Genomic DNA, 16,811 nt, shown 5'->3' with positions numbered 1-16,811 from the left:
CTTTCAAAGCGGTCTGAGGAGGAAAGAGAGCACTGGAGGCAGCGAGGTCTTATCTGACTGCGTAACAGCGCACGAATCAGGTCCGGTGGTGAGGATACTCGGAATCTCGCCACTCTTTGGGGATCTTTTTTTAAAGTAAGACATTATAATAAAGACAGATAGGAATAAGACACGTCATTTCCTATAAAAATAAATAACAAAAATTAAACACGTCGTTTGGTGCAGCGAGTTGCTGGTCGTTCTTTACGCGCCCTGAACTGACGCACGGATGAAGTGCGTGAAATAGTTTTCGGTGCCCACCGGCTGCAGGTAGAGGCGTCTCTACTACGCAGTCTGTCAATGTGTTTTCTTTGGATGATGAAGGGAGAAAAAATGCGCTCCTCTCCTTCCACCTCAGTGTGACGTCGCTCCGGGCGAAGCGAAATCCTCGCTGTCACTCAGAGAGAGAGAGAAAGAAACTGCAATTAGTTTTAGGAGGACCCGTCTGAGAGCAGAGACGGGGTAAACACACACACACACACACACACACACACACACACACACACACACACACACACACACACACACACACACACACACACACACAGAGAGAGAGAGAAAGAAAGGGGGAGAGAGCTGCCATACGGTGTGTTTAGGGTCACCAGAAATCAGAGCTTATGGAATGAGGTGATGTCAGTACAGGTGTGATACCACTTCTCTGATATTTGTGCCAAAAGACTGGCACGTTGTGAACCCACCTGGGTGGATGTCTTATTCTGTCTTTGGCAAAACGACCTAGTTATGTCAATTTAAAGCCATGCTGTTGGCACCAACTTTTTTTTCCGTCATGCATTAAATGCCAACGTTTAAAAATCTCCCTGAAGATGAATTATTTAGTGTGTTCTGGATTACTAAATGTGTGTTTGTGTGTGTAGGGACTGGGTAGTATATGATCACCTGTCTGGCCAAGGGCACATCCATTGAAATTCAACACTTCTGTTCTGTAGTCGCCCATAAAAGTCCCGACACCCAACTTCGTTCCACTGCACTGATGCAATCAATCACAAGTGTAACACTGGCGAATTCATCCAGACAGGTCGCCGAACACTGGCTTTCATGAGGGCCTCTGTTCCATTTACCAGTGCACACACAACCATGGCTGTTATTACCAAAGACTCGTGCCAGTCGTGACTGTAGACTCTCACTCAAGGGTTGACAAAGAAAAGTCTCAATCTTTAAATTTTGACACAAACCATGCAGAGAACAACATCAACGTCAATATTCTTTGCTTTTGCCAGTCTTCAAAATACGGGCTCTGACCCAAAGGAGCAGGTTTCATTTATTTATCCAAACCTGTCATCCCTTTCAGTATTTTTACGTGTGAATGCCATGTGAAAAGGTTGAATCAACTTGAAACAAATCCACTGAAAACACACAAAGGTGTTTGTTTAATTTGGTCTATTTCAATCAGGTTTACTTTCAGTTGCAGCTGACCAATGCACATCGAACTATTGGGGATTTCTTTTTTTTTTTTTATCCAATTTTTCAACTTTCTGTCTGACATGGTCTCACTTTGGCTTCTTTGCTCTCTGTTGTTCAAAGTATGATAGTTGGGAACACGTGAAAATGTTTGACGTGTGTGCATGGGAAGGGCTTATACCTTCATACATCATCCAAACTTAAGGATGTCTAACTTTCTAAATTTCTGATTGACAACTTTAGCAAACATGGTCAAAGGGTGCCTGTTTAGCACCATTGTTATGAATCAACAACTTCAGCTTCCTGTGTGATTTGACGGTTAACATAAGCATTAACACTGACATGGCGTATTTGATGTTTTGGTTTTTTGTCACGTGTGTGATTATATGTCTAAAAGCAGAAGTCCAGAAATGACCGTTCAGCTTGGCTAGCAGGCGGCTCTGAGTCCCTATGTGTCTGGTAACAGAAGTCCAAGCTGTAAATAAAAAACCTGCATAAAACATAATCACAGTGGATGCCTGAGCTTATAGACTGGTGCCTTAGGCAGATTTACTAGCCATGTGTAACAATTGAATTGGTCCATTTGTCTATCTCTGTCAGGTGGAAGAAGACCAGTTTAACCGTGTTTCATGTTGTAAATTTTACATTGCAGGAGAAGACGTGCAGGCATGAATGGAAATATTTCACACGTTTTTTTCCACACCTGTTGCGAACATAAATTTAAGCAAACGATAAAACTGATAAACGACTGATGTCCTGACCCTTTAAAGTTGTTTCAAAATGGACTTTTCGTCTTTAAACTCCAGAATGGAAAAATACATTTAGTAGCCTGTCAGCCAATCAGACCAAATCAGCAAAGACCAAAATCATATCAAATTTGTTTGCCTTTGTCTTTTACTTGCAGTTACTGATTTATGCTCATTGCACTCAGCATCAGATTCAGCTCCCTCCAAGTAGTTTAGAAAACTCAGCTCTAATTAATTTTGGCAGATTTTTAGGTGTTCTGTTGTTTGTATTGTAAGGCCATGCAGTGCTGAGAAACACTAAAGAGATGGACTGGACTGGAGTCAGTTGGGATGCTTTCGGTCAGTTGTAACTTTCCTCTGGTTTGTTCAGTTGTAGAATCTTCGTCCAACATCTTTGGCTGTCGTGTTTCATTCCACAGACAATCTGTTTCTAACGCAGCATTCAAATCACGTCAGTTCCATTTTAGTGATGGGAAAGGTTTTCATGCTCGTGGTTTCCAAGTAGTGAGTAGAGATTGGCATTGTAAGCAAAAATATTATTGCATGTTTCATTTTCTTTGGGAACTATTTGACTATTATTTTGAAGGAATTGATTGATTGCTGATCTGTGGATGGACCATCGAATCTGTTCTGAGCAGTGGTAGACTTATGAAAGGCTACGTTTGCCTGGCAGAGTTTACACTGCACTTCATTTTCATTTATTGTTTTTGAAAAAGTTCCACACAGAACTTTTTGTTGCACGTAGTCGTCTTTACATGTTTCTGTTGTTTGTATCGGACATTTTTTACAGTCTCTGCCCATTGCTCTCCACGGTTGTAAAAAGTTATACGAGTTAAAGTTCTTCTGATTGCATAAATGTATGAGTGAGCAGGTGTACAGTCATCCTTAATAATAACACTATGGAGGTCAGCTATATTAGCTCATTGCTACACTGGGTTCAAAGGTTGAACCGTATGACAATTATACAATGATATTGCAGAAATTTGTACCATTTTAGATTTTTCCAGATTCTGTTTATACCAAAGTCCTGCTGCAAACCAGTGAGCAGGATGCTTCATTGTGACATCAGATTTGCAGGATTTTTTTCATTAACATAATGATGCCAAATTGATTCAACATGCTTGCACAGCTAACTGCTTTATTCCATTTTTTCGAGACATCATCCTCTGTAAAACTGTGGTACACTCAGTGAGCCACAAAGTCTTCCGCACATTCAAACATACTTGTACACTGTGACCAGAGGCTCATTTTATTTGATTTATCTGTGCAGCTTTCGTCTCAGATGAACAGATATTTTTTTCAACATTTGTGATCACTGTGGAAAATCAGCCTTTGGCTGTCTTGTGACAGGCCTTTCTAAATTCATGCTTTTGGTGTCCTGTCTTCACATCTAAAAAGTGACGCACCCTGGCCCCTTTAGTTTTTTATTCATTTACAGAAAGACTCAGGAGTTAAATGCATTTAACTTTAGCAAAAATAACATGTTATTGGTTTTCTATTCTCCAAAAAATCCCTGTCTTATGAAGTAGATTTATAATATACTGTACTTAAAAGGAAATCACTGTTCCATATATACGGTACATCAAGTTTTTATTTTTATATCAAACCTGCATTATTCTGTTGAGCTTCCTCTCTTGTTTTCTGTCTCTATTGCCCTGTGTCTCTCACCACATCTCATATAACGTGGGCAAAATAAAGCAAATAATTGTCTTTCAGTGGCCGAAACAGAGCACACAGTGATGTTTTAGCAGACACAGCAGAACTCCATGCAGAGTGTTGTATTGAAATGTGGCCAGAGACCAACCGCAGCAGAATTAGAAAGTTATGAAAATTTAGTTATCTGTCAACGACCCATAAATAACTGCAGCATCATTCTGAACATAAGCTTTGACAATTGTAATGTGCTTTACATTGGCTTTTCTCTCTCTCACCCACCTTACCCACTCGTTCCTACCCAGTTTCTCTCAATTCTTGCCCCTCTCTCTCTCTCTCTCTGCTGGTCTGCTGGATGAGTGTGTTTTGTTAGGGAGGGCTGATTCTTCATACTTGGCTGAGGCTTTATGGACAATAAAGATCTGATTTCAAAGTCCGGCAGGGTGTTGGGCCTGGGGTCCTGGCTCAGCTTTAGTTGCCTGCTGGGAGGAGACACTGCACAGCCCCTAACCAGATGGCCATCAGCCCACATACAGTAGATTCATATTGTACATGATGTGTATTGTTGAAATTCTTGTCTGTGTGCAGCTCCATTCTACACCAGCATGGTCTTGGCCAGAGTCACTAAGTGCACTTCTTCTTCCTCATAATTACCCTTCGTGTCAGTGATTTAATACTTTAACAGTGCATATTGTGTGCACTGCCATAAAAAAAAAAGCATTTGACTCACAATTCTGTAAAAGAAAAGACAAACAATGACTTATTTTAACCCAATCCCTGATCTTTTCCTACCCTAACCAAGTTTTTTGTTTTGTAAACCTAACCATATGGTTTTTGGTGGCTAAACTTAATGCAACTTACTTTTCATGCCTCATGACAAAGAATAAGTTCAGGGTGCATTACCTGTCCCATACCTGGTTTAACTTTTTTAAACAAAGCGGCACCTAACATTGACGTCACCCATCGGTTTGTGAACTGCCTCAAATTCAGATTTTGCCCGTCGCCATTTTGCTATTTCGGAGCCATAATTGACCATATTTGGACGAGCTGAGGAGATGCGAGAAGTGGCTCTGGCTCGATCTGACTGGGAACCCATGGACTCGGTGCACGCCCACTACTAGTGGAAACCTGATTGCACCACAGGCCTGTCAATCAAACCAGTCATGCCCCCAAACATACCGCTTTTTGATGCCTAATAGATCTAATTAATGATGGGATTAATTTCAAATGGACCACCAGAGAACTAATAAGAAGGGGCAACTTTAGCAAATGACAGCACTATGACTTGTGGAAAAACAATTATTGCCCTTGTACTTCATGAAGCAAGTTGAATGGGAGTTTATGGAGCCAGAGGCTTTTTGGAGGCAATCCCTAGTGTCTCTCAGAGGAATTACAGTTTAAGGCACTTCCATATTGGCCTAATTATTCAGGCCCATAAGCTATGTCTACTCTTATGTACAGTCTGTGGTTGAAACTAGGTGACTGCCTGCTCAGTCAAAAAACACATGGTAAACTTTGGCAAAAAAAAGTGTAAGAGATTCATAGTTAACACCTGTAACTGCTTGTTATTTTTGTATCAACAAGTCTTTGACGAAGAGATATGCAGTGTTCTGCTCAGCGACACTTCAGCAGAGCCGATGCTGGCCAACACAGGAGCAGAAACCAGGTTTCTCTATGCATTCTACTATGTATTCTCTCTGCCCTCCCCCTTTCCATGGACTGGAGTCCCTTCAGTTTACTCCCTGACTGTTTCATCTTAATCACATAGCTCAGAGTGGAGATATGTGACATGTCCTTCCAGCATGTATAATACATCTGTGGGGACTTAGGTCAGTGTTGCAACGCCCTGATAGATACGGGAGCTTTGCGAAGAGCAGCCAATGCTGCATTTTTTAGTTATTACATTAAACTTATAACATGAGTTTTGTTGTACAAGATAGTTGAGGAAGAAAAGAAAGGCAGGGATGAAACCATGACCAGTGACATGATGAAAGCTGGATCTCAGTGTAGCCCAGGGCTCATGTGTCAGACTCCAACACTTCGTATGTGGGCATGGTCAGTCAAACACATGTATTTAATTTAATGCTGCTTCACAATAATACAGTGTCACACAAATTAAACATGCATATTGTTTCTGTACAGTTTAGATGAGTGTTTTTGAAGGCAGCTTTCGAGCGGATAGTTTGAATAATTCTCTGGACATTACATTTAGAACCACAGAGCGGCAGCAACCATCTGGTCTGTCCAGAGAGAAACATGTCATTGCCTTTTCTTCTAATCCAGGGACACCATAATATCAACATTTTTGGTTTCGATCAAAATAGCTTGGAAACTATTGGATAGTTTGCCGTGAAATTTGGTACACACATTGATTTCCCACTGAGTATAAATTCTAATAAGTTACGGGGTCCACTGAATTTGTCCTCTAGCACCAATAACAAGTGTGTGACACACCCATCAGTCCACTAGAGGGTACTATGTATATCATGTTTTGCATCACCTAGACATGAAAAGTAAGGTGCTTTATAAGTAGGTTTAGGCACCAAAAGCTACGTGGTGGTTTCGGAAAAGATCATAAGTTGGGTTCAAATAAATAGTTTTACCTTAGCAACGTTAAGCTACTTAATGTACAATACGTAATGTAAGTAACTGCTTTCTCATGGAATGGGAAGTCCTCTACTGGACTGACGGCTGTATTACACGCTTTGTCAACACCGCCGTGGATAAACATAACAATGTTGGCATCGTCATTGTGAGCATGCTGCCATGCCAAGCCCCACCTTGAAATATACACTTAAAGATAAACATATTGAATATAAACTGTACAGACCTAAACTGTAAGTGGCGCTACAATATGTTGTTATACTGCAATTAAATGCTGCACTGTGTAATACTGAGTTGGACAATCTTGTATGAGAAAACGTCTCTGTCCAGAAAAAAACCCCACAAAATAAACTATCTGCTGCAATAACTTGTGGTTTCCCCTTTAGTCTGTCATTAATTGAAGTGAGAGAGCATTGGTCTGGATTATGAAGTGTTCCCTCCCACCCTCCTCCACCTCGGAAAACCTAACAGGCCTAACCCCTGTCCCGCCACACCTATCACACACACGCTACACACACATTCCCCCTCCGACACTGCTTTCATCTGGGCGTGAAATGGATTCCTACTGTCTGCCAGAACGCACCACCTATCTCTGGATGTGATTCTCTTTCACCCTCTTTGTCCCCCCCCCCTCCCCTTTTTTACTTCTTCTTCTTCTTCCTCTGTGCCACACGTGTGCCCTTTTGTTTCCACAAAAAATGCCTGGCCCACACTCCGAGCCCACAGAACACATTCCCAGGCGATTATGATCTAAAATGATTAGAAATCCCATTGGGCCCAATATTTTATTTGACAACTAGAATTACATTTAAATCAGAAACACATGATGGCCCTAACCTTTTTAAAATAAACCACAGTCATCCCAGGAATCCCCAGGAGAAAGGCATGTTCATGAAATTCCTTCATAACGGGCACACACACACATGCACACGCACACGCACACACCACACACACACACACACACACACACACACACACACACTGGAAGTGAGAGAGGCTGTTGTATAAAATATTAATACCTCCCGTTGCCACATGATTTTACATGTCTACAAGCAGAATGTCTGTTTTCTCAGAGGAAGTAACTGCAGTTATGCAGAATAATGGTCTTGTTACAGCAAGTAACGAAAGTGCAGCCCATCTGCAATCTGTCTATTATTAGATGTTATAACAGTTATAACAAGTTGCAGACACTTGGAATCGACCAGCTCACCAGTTATTAGGAATAATAATCTGTGACTCTGCAGAGAGATGATGATAAAGTTCAACTGTAAAGGTTCCAGTAAATCAGATATTTTCTTTGGAAGTCCCGTAAACTGCCAAAAGATTTTGAATTGTTCAAGTTGTCGCTGACAGGATCTCCTCCAGCACTGCCATCTTTATACACAAGCAGAAATGAGAATGAGAGGTAAAAAAAATAAATAACTTACATGATGTCTGAAATTTTGGCTCTCAGGTTTTGTAAGTTTTTATGCTAATTTTCGACCTCTTTTTGGAGGATTATTTCATTGCTTTAAAGAAAAACTAGAAATATGTCAAATTTGAAACATAAGACTGACAACACTTTCACAATTCATAGCTCACATAAATTTACTAAATCAATTCGGAACATAAAACAGTTTCTGAGCAATTGAATTTTACCCTGCAGCAGTGGTGGAAAATAACATTTACTCAAGTAGTAGTAGTGTAGTAGTATTCATCTATTTATTTGAAAGCTTCAGTAACTTGTTACTTTGCTCATAATAGTTACCTCATGGAGTTTTTCCACCACTTTTTGAGGCACTATGGAGCAATATTGTTGAGAGTGCATCCCTATTTTTTGTGTATATATATGACTAGAAGTAGTGATGAATGTACAATGTACTGTAGTTTAACAGTGTGAGTTTTAGCTCAATATTTTGCCATCTGGTCCACAATTTCACAAGTTAAGTTCAGTCTCACTGCTCTCAGCGATATTTTCTGGAGGGCAGTTATTTGACTAAAACTATGAATTTTCATTAAAATTAATGACCATTATTATCATAATATTTATTCCAAAAAAAAATTCACTTTCTGCCATGAAAAAAAAAATTATGAATCACCGAACACGAGACAAACAAAGCTTACAATTAAGATAGAGAATCTCCACCGTAAGGCTGAGAAATTAGCAACTAGTGGAGCACTTAGCATCAGAATAGGCTGATATTTCCGTCAGGAGTTGGTAGAGACCAAAACCAGAGCTAAAACAGAGCGAATATTGGACTTACCTGATTGCCAGAAGCACAACTCCAAATGTTTAACAAACAGTTTGCTGACATATTTGACATGTGAATTTACATAATTATATGTCAATGCTGTGTTCATATTATGTTTCCTAAACCTCAGTGGACAAAAAACATTGTTATAATAAAGGAATGTGTCCTTCCATTGAAGGTATCCGATGTGGGAATATGGCCTTTAATTTGTATGAGTGGACAGAATTTACGGCACAGCTGCCTAAGCTGTATGGCATCTAGGCCATTGTCATTCAGTGTTTTTACAGGTTATGACATCATCCCCTCAGCAGCGAATAAAACCTTTTGAAGAAAAGAAAAAAAAGACACTTTGAGCGCATAAAATCACTGACCTAGAACTAAAAACGAATTACTTGCATATCAATCGATCTGATCTTTTATACATGTCTATCTAAACGTGGTCCTCTAAACCTCCATAATCGGGGCCTCACAGTGTCCATTTAAGATCTCCTGTCAGTTTCCAAAACAGCTGAGTATCGATATGATGAACGACCAGACTTTCCTAATTTCCCAGTGAGGTTAACCACTTAACTCTGTGTTATTTTTAATCCAATATCAGACAAGACTGGGACAGGGTAGACATGTTCTCCAAATGCGTCACATCTATTTGTGAGTAATGATAACATCGCCGCTGAACTTTTGATTATGTGATTAGATTTGGCTGACTCACGGTGCGATGTTATTCCCACACAGTGCGTTTGTGGGCACATGGAGCTGGCATGTTCCTCCACTGGGTTCATAACAGTTTGAAAGTTTCCAACACTTTTTGCCAGTTTCACTCAGTAAAACGAGCTTCTTCTTTTTTTTTTTTGTCTGTGTAGCTGTGCAATGTTTTTTTTAGTTTTTTTTTTTACATATAGTCAGTGCATGGGATTATTATTTATTAAGAATGACATGGGTTTGATTTACCTCCAGAAATTTAGTAGTCAGTGTGATTCATCAGCATTACTGGCAGAACAGTAACTTTATTATAACAGATCTTATCTAGTCTGCCCCGCTCACCATTTGAGAGCTCGAGTTTTTGTTGTTGTTGTTCTTTCTTCTTTGTCCAACTTGTGTCCAGAGGGCTTGTGGTGTTGCCGCTTGTTTGCAAAGAGATAGAGGGGAACAGCCAGATGGGTCACACACACACACACACACACACACACACACACACACACACACACACACACACACACACACACACACACACACACACACACACACACACACACACACACACACACACAGACTGTCTTGAAGATAGCGGGTGCAGATAACTTTTGGATCTGCCTTTATACACTGCTAGCGCGCACACACACACACACACACACACACACACACACACACACACACACACACACACACACACACAGCTCTTTTTTTCTTTTTCTTAAAAAGAAGAACATCCCCGTATTGACATTTTCAAACTCCATTATAGGAGATAATAGATGTAATTCACAAGAAAAGATTAACCCAAGAAACTGTAAGCATTGCTCGAAAACCAAACTGATTTTAGACACGAGAGCATGAAGCATCGGTATCAGTGAACAGAAACTCTTTCCTCCTTTTATGATTTCGTTGAGGAGCTCTGTTAGACAGAAACTGAATGCTGTTTCTCTGCTGTTACTGTAACATTACAAATCATAGCATGTCTTCTCTGTTAAATGTGGATGAAATTAACCTCAGTTATGACCTGAGGCGAAATGAACTTCGAGGCAGGTCCATTCCTTTGTATATTGCCCCATCTGGTGGAGGCTGGTTAAATAAGCTGCTGAGTAAAAGCACCATCAAGAGGACAAAGAAGTTAGTAATAGCTGTTATGTGCGATGCTGACTCATTAAAAAAAAAAAAAAAAAACGTCTTTAAGCTCTATGCGGTCAAGAGATGGATGAGCCTTTTCGGCCAGATCTAAATTATTAAAACAAACCTTTTTTATATATATATAAAGTTAAGTTTTCACTGCAATCAGTTCTATGATTAGTTTATTTTTATTTTATGATTGCCAGTAAATCTCAGAGGGAGAAAAATATTTTGTGCTCCTGAATGACTGAGATATATGGATATAAAGGATGGCTGGATGGATGGGTGGGTGGATGGATGGGTGGAAATCAAATGATACTTCAAGTTCAGAAGTTACTACCTTACACACAAAAAACATCCATAACTCGTAACTCCCAACTATGTATTTTCTATTATTTTTGGTGTTTTTAAGGACTATTTCAAGAATAGCATCATTTTAGAATATAAAAATTATGATCATTTCTCATTATATAAAGAGTAAATAAATAAAATTATGTTCTTTAAATCAGGTGCTTTATGGTCAATGTTGCAAGATTGTAAAAACAAAAACAAAAAACATTCTTTTGGCATGTTTTTCCTCACTTCTCTTTAAATCATCAATAAGACCTACTAATAAAATCTAACCTTATAGAAAAAAAAAAAACATCCCGAGATTCTTAAGTAAAACCAATTTATTGACAATTTGGGCCTATCATAAATGCAGATTTTATTACTTTTAAAATATGTTTTTTAAATTATATTGACGATAAAGTGGTGCTTAATTGAGACAATAAGCACGTGAGAAGATCAAATGTGTTCATGTCTGAAGCATATTTCTCCCCGTAGCTCCCCTCCCATGCTCCCTGCCCTCCACCAGTTTTACACCAACCCAGAGCGCCACGGGACTAAATAACGTGCAGCCAGCGTGCAGTACGTGGTTTGACCACACGGTGGCGGCACACGTAAACACATGTCATCTTACACAACTGTCTTATTCAACTCTGAAGGCGAGTTCTGTAATATGTTGAAGGCGTGCAGGATTCAGAAGTCTTTCTGAAGGTACGTGGACTATAACCTTAAAATAAAAATAAAACCTGAGTGTGTTTTCCAGACTGGTTTAAATGAGGTTTCATTCATATTTCAGCGCAAAATCGGTGAATATGATTTCGCTGATTTCAATTTGAAAGTCGTCGTCTTTTTCGCTTCTGTTTGTGTAACTGTTTTCTTTACAATCAGTCTCAACGTGTGAGCTTTTTCTTTAGCTTGTCTGTTGACTCTATACCGTGTTTTTTGTTACTGTGTGTGAAAGTAAGAAAATGTACTGACAGCGACTTTCTTCGTGTCTTTTCGTGTTTTCAAATAGGAAGCAGCCTCTCTGAGACAAACAATGAAGTCCATCGTTTGTATCTCGGCGTGTGTCAGGGCGGCCTGTCAGCTCAGCTCAGCTCAGCTTGTTTTCCTTTAAATCGTGGTCGAAGTGTTTGCAGTTCAGTGGGAAGATGCACACATTTTGATGTAGTGGCACAACCACCGTGCGTAACCGACCCGCGTTGTTTCCAAAGGACGCGCAACCCCGCCGTACAGATGACGAGCGTGGGTCCGACACCAGAGCACAGGGAGGATGAACTCACCACGTACCAGACCGGAAGGCGGGTGACACCTAAAACACCAGCAAGTTCAGCCGCACACCTCTCTCCATACACACCACACGCCAAACTGCAGAGCAACGCGGCTGCACTCGTCAATATTGAGTCTCTGTTTGAGGAGCATGTCGTCGGCCAGCTGTGCGCCAGGCTGGCAGACTTTCCCAGCAGCGACAGGGCAGAGGGACTGGCCACTTTACTCGGAGCATGCGTGGAGTTTGGCCTGGAAGCTCACAGCCCCCCAGTGCTCAAACTGATGAATGAGTGCCTGGAGCTGCTCTCTAACAGAGTCGTCCGGGTGGCACCGCTCTGCCACCTGGGTAAGATGGCCATCGCCCTGGGAGGCCGCCATCGCCCTGGGAGGCCGCCATCGCCCTGGGAGGCCGCCATCGCCCTGGGAGGCCGCCATCGCCCTGGGAGGCCGCCATCGCCCTGGGAGGCCGCCATCGCCCTGGGAGGCCGCCGGTCCCCCATGGCGACAGAGGTGTTGAACTGCTGTAGAAGAGGCCCTGGTTTCTCCCAGCGAGGCGGCCACCATCTACTCCCTGCTGACTCTTGTCTTATGAGCCTGCCAGCCAGCAGCAGACTCTGATGCTGTCTGCTCTGCACAGACACACACAGAGGCTGGTCCACCGGCTGAGAGCCAGCCAAGTCAGTGACATTCTGCAGTCCCTGGTGAAGTTAAAGCAGAGACAGGTAGGAGCAGCAGCCACTTTCTTACTTCTCTTTGATCTGTGATGAGAAATGAGCGGTCAAATACACATCTTTGAACACCGTTTACATCCTGTGGGGGACAATATAATCGTTGTTAATCTGTTTAAGGTCCATCTTTCTATGTGCATTATGAGAGAATATGACACTAATACAAATGTTCTGTTTTCTAGGCCATCTCCTTTGGTGTTGAGGCTGAGTCACCGGGCATCACGGGTCTTCAAATCTTTCACTGATGATGAAATAATTAAGGTGCTCTCTGCACTAATGATTCTGGGACAGCATGATGAAGAGCTCCTGTCTGCTATGGAGAAACACCTGCCAGGTGTAGTATATTCCCCGTTAATTGGTGTTCGGCAAACCTGTCTGTAACTAACCTGAGAAGATTTCACTCTTCGTGACTTGTCTAAATTTTATAAGATGATCATGCGGGTAGAAAATAATGCTGTTTTGTCTCGCGTGTCAGAGAGGCTGGGAGCATGCGATCCGGAGCTGATCAGTGCTGTCATGGAGTACTGTCTGCAGATGAAGTGCCGCTCTCGAGGCCGTGGCGGAGAACTTCGTATGTAATGCTGAGAGGCACACCACCCCTCAGATAGCCAAGCAGATCGTTGCCATGGGGAGACTCAACTACCTGCCACAGGTGAGGCTGTTACCATGATGTATTTTGCATATAAACTGTTCTAAATAAAGCCACGAGACTTCAATTCAATTCAATTCAACGCCAAGTTACAACACGGGTTATTTCATGGCACTTAACACATTTACAGCAAGACGTTACAATATTATACAGGGAAATTCAACAATTCCCACATAAGCTAGGAGGGGAAAAAAAAACCCTCCTCTTTAAGGGAGAAAAACCTCCAACAGAGGGGAAGGAAAAACTCCCTCTTAACAGGAAGAAACCTCCGACAGAACCAGGCTCAGAGGTGGGCGGCCATCTGCCTCGACCGGTTGGGGTGAGAGGAGAGCATAGAGAGAAAAGGACAGCATAGAGATATAAGAGAAGAACTTATGGAAGAAGATATTCACATCACTTTTGCAAAGATGAAGGACATTGCAGTTGAATAACCACATGTTGTTATCTGCTCTTTTCTGTAACGTCTCCGTTGCTCCTCAGTGCTCCGGTCAGATGTTTAAAAAGCTGGAGAGCATTTTGTCGACGAGGTTTTCCCAGTTCCGGCCTCGCTCGCTGATCGACGTTTTGCACGCCTGCGTCCACCTGGAACGCTTCCCGCTCAACCACATGGCCAAAGTTTTCAGCCCACACTTCCTACAGAGCCTGCAAGGTACGTGTAAGGACTGTAGAGGAAGAGAAAAGGTTTGTCAGCACTTCATTTTTGTGGGCGTTTCTCTATTTCCTATCCGAGGTGGATTCAGGTTGGATACTTAGTGAAGTTGTATAAAGTATCGGCATCAGTTGAAACACTCCTATTTTCTTATGCTACTCTTTATTTGCTGCTACACATCCAGTACACACCCAGTAAGACTAAGATTTCTTCCATTTTTTTTTTTTTAGCGCAGTTATTTGCGCAACAAACAAGGCTACGTAATGTCTCTGACGTAAGCTGTCTCTGTGTCCTCCAGCAGAGGGGAAACCATTGGACAGGAGCGCAATGGGACAGCTGACGCAGCTCCATCTCTCCTCCTCATTAGAGTGCACATACTACTGGGTGAGCATCACTCAAACGTTTAAATGCTTTGTAAAAGGTCTATTCCCTGAGTGTCACAGATCTTACAGTAAATTAAGCAGAAGTAATTCCCTTATATTTTCTTCATTGAAAGAAATGATTGAGCCCGATAACAGTACAATACATTGTCATTACCGCCGTCTTCATTAGGGTCCCAGGCTGCCCTTCTTCCTCCATGTGAAGAGGTTTTCCTCTGCAGACCAGGCCTTTGAGACACCTATGGACCGTCTGCTGTACAAACAGGTCAAAGGTCCACTTGCAGAGCTGCTGGGGGGGGGGGGAGTTTTACTCCACCAGAGTCGTTAATGTAACTGGATACACCGTAGGTAAGACATACCCAACTGTTGCATAAATGTATGATCAAAACGGGGCATGTAAGAGAAATGAGAGTTAAGGTACACGGTATCAGTGTCACCCAAATGTTTTACCTGCCGAGATCCATAATTTGGGACGTTTTTATTGCATTGGCCCTTTTAAAATTCCAAAAGCGCCTCTCCAAATTCTTTCTTTTTCGCCTCTCGTTTGCTCCCGTCGTACTCATGATTGTTGCTTCGCCTCACCTTTCTGTCCAGATGTGGAGATATGTCTGGATGAGATGGGATTTGTTCTGCCTCTGTCTCAGTGGGATTGCACTTACAAAAGGTAAGAACAGCTGTGGTCGGTGGAGTCAGATTCCCTTTAACATATATATAATTACCAACGAATACACTTTTTGAACACGTTTAAAAACGTGAAGCCCTGCCCTGTTTAGAATTGAACCTTGGCTGCCAGACTTTTGTACCTGTTCTTAGCTGAACATTTGAACTTTTCTTCATTTCATTTTCATATAGAATTGCGCTGTGTTTAGATGGACAAAACCGTTTCTGTAGCAATACTCAATACCTGCTGGGGAAGGAAGCCACGAAGAGGAGACATCTTGGCAGGATGGGCTACGAGGTGGTGCAGGTATACTTGATAAAACTTGTAAATGTTATCATAAAACTCGATTGTAACACCGAGATATCAGAAATTTGTAGGCTGCTAATTTGCAGTTGGTACACCAAGAAAAACATACCTGCAGTTATATGTGTTTAAGTGGTGATTTAATTCAAATGGGCTCTACATTTTTGTTAAACTGTTTTTTTTGTTTTTTTTTAAACATTTTGACTTAGTTGTTCTCCTCAAGGCATTATACCCAAGTAAAAGTTGGTCAAACGTAAAATGGCCCTGATTTGTATTATTATTTAAAGAATTTTGAAGCATGAATTCATTTGTCTCTGGTACTCAGCAGGATCTCCTTCTCTCCCACAGATTCCTTACTATGATTTCGAGAAGCTGAGAACTCAGGAGGAACAGCTCCAGTATCTTTCCCACCATCTCAAAGTTCAGTCAGTGATCTTAGTCACCTGACAATTTGGGAACAAGTTCAACCAGAGATCCTTAATGACCGCCTTCAAACATATCGGACTGACAGGATACTAACCTTAGTGTCCAGTTACAAGGTTCAAGCTGGAGTTCATTCTGGCGTTTTTGTTTGTTTCCATGTGACCTTAAATTGTATTAACAACCGGCCTTATGTTCAGCATAGACGTTAGGAAATGTCAACTGATAGTTTAACAAGGCACCAAGACATCAAAGCTGTCTATGAAGGGAATAGAAACACTGGATGAAGCTCTTAGATCTTGAAGCTGCAGGAGGGACGTAGCTGTAATTATGTGACTTCACTTATATTTGAAGTTTATGGCCTATTATTATTAATTATTTATAATAATGGCCATTTTATATTCTGCCATTCATTTATTGCCGTCTAATGGAAATGATGGTGATTCATCTAAAAACAAAATCTGATATGTAAATATTAAATGCACCGTGGTGTGGCTTTTATCCTTTTGTCCTGTTTGTTAATGACTTTCTTTGGGGTTGGAAATGTTCAATTTCAAAATGTGATTTACATTAAATGTAAATGACATACATCAAGTTTTATTTGGTGAAAAAATTAAGCATAAATTACCTCATAATATCTGATGGACTGGCGGTTGAAAACAAAACCGTAAACAACGGGAAAACTTTGTGGTACATTTGTAGTGTCAAAAAAAAAGTGTAGCATCATATTAGTTTCAAAGAGATCTACTGTGAAAAATATTAGATTTATATTTTAACATTTACTGTACTTTTAAGCATATTGATTTGATCAGACAAACAGAGCAACACTGTTAAAAAAAAAAAAAAAAGGATTGAAGCTGCACAGTTAAATGAGGTCAGTGTAAATCTGATATTCAAAAAGTAAAATTGCAC

At 41.1% G+C, this 16,811-nt stretch overlaps 1 protein-coding gene across 5 annotated transcripts; it reads left to right on the top strand.

The window, feature by feature from the left end:
• Positions 1-13,036: 13,036 nt before the first annotated feature.
• Positions 13,037-16,389, top strand: LOC138620863 (FAST kinase domain-containing protein 3, mitochondrial-like). Of its 5 annotated transcripts, none has more exons than XM_069698452.1 (7): positions 13,037-13,171; positions 13,313-13,489; positions 13,967-14,135; positions 14,434-14,519; positions 14,688-14,863; positions 15,385-15,482; positions 15,828-16,389. In XM_069698452.1, the coding sequence occupies exons 2-5, from the start codon at positions 13,463-13,465 to the stop codon at positions 14,841-14,843; spliced, it is 438 nt and encodes a 145-aa protein (XP_069554553.1). In that variant the 5' UTR covers positions 13,037-13,171; positions 13,313-13,462; the 3' UTR covers positions 14,844-14,863; positions 15,385-15,482; positions 15,828-16,389. The 5 variants fall into 5 exon arrangements, with proteins under 5 accessions (XP_069554553.1, XP_069554552.1, XP_069554551.1 ...); XM_069698451.1 differs by having other exon boundaries at positions 15,110-15,482; XM_069698450.1 differs by having other exon boundaries at positions 14,688-15,179; positions 15,368-15,482.
• Positions 16,390-16,811: the final 422 nt, after the last annotated feature.

The sequence above is a fragment of the Brachyistius frenatus genome, unplaced genomic scaffold, assembly GCF_029030835.1.
Source record: "Brachyistius frenatus isolate BFR_SWC_R1_liver_20210118 unplaced genomic scaffold, ASM2903083v1 Contig_27, whole genome shotgun sequence".
NCBI classification, from domain to species: Eukaryota; Metazoa; Chordata; class Actinopteri; family Embiotocidae; genus Brachyistius; species Brachyistius frenatus.
The sequence above is the reverse complement of the archived record's forward strand: the minus strand, read 5'-3'. Positions and strand labels throughout refer to the sequence as shown.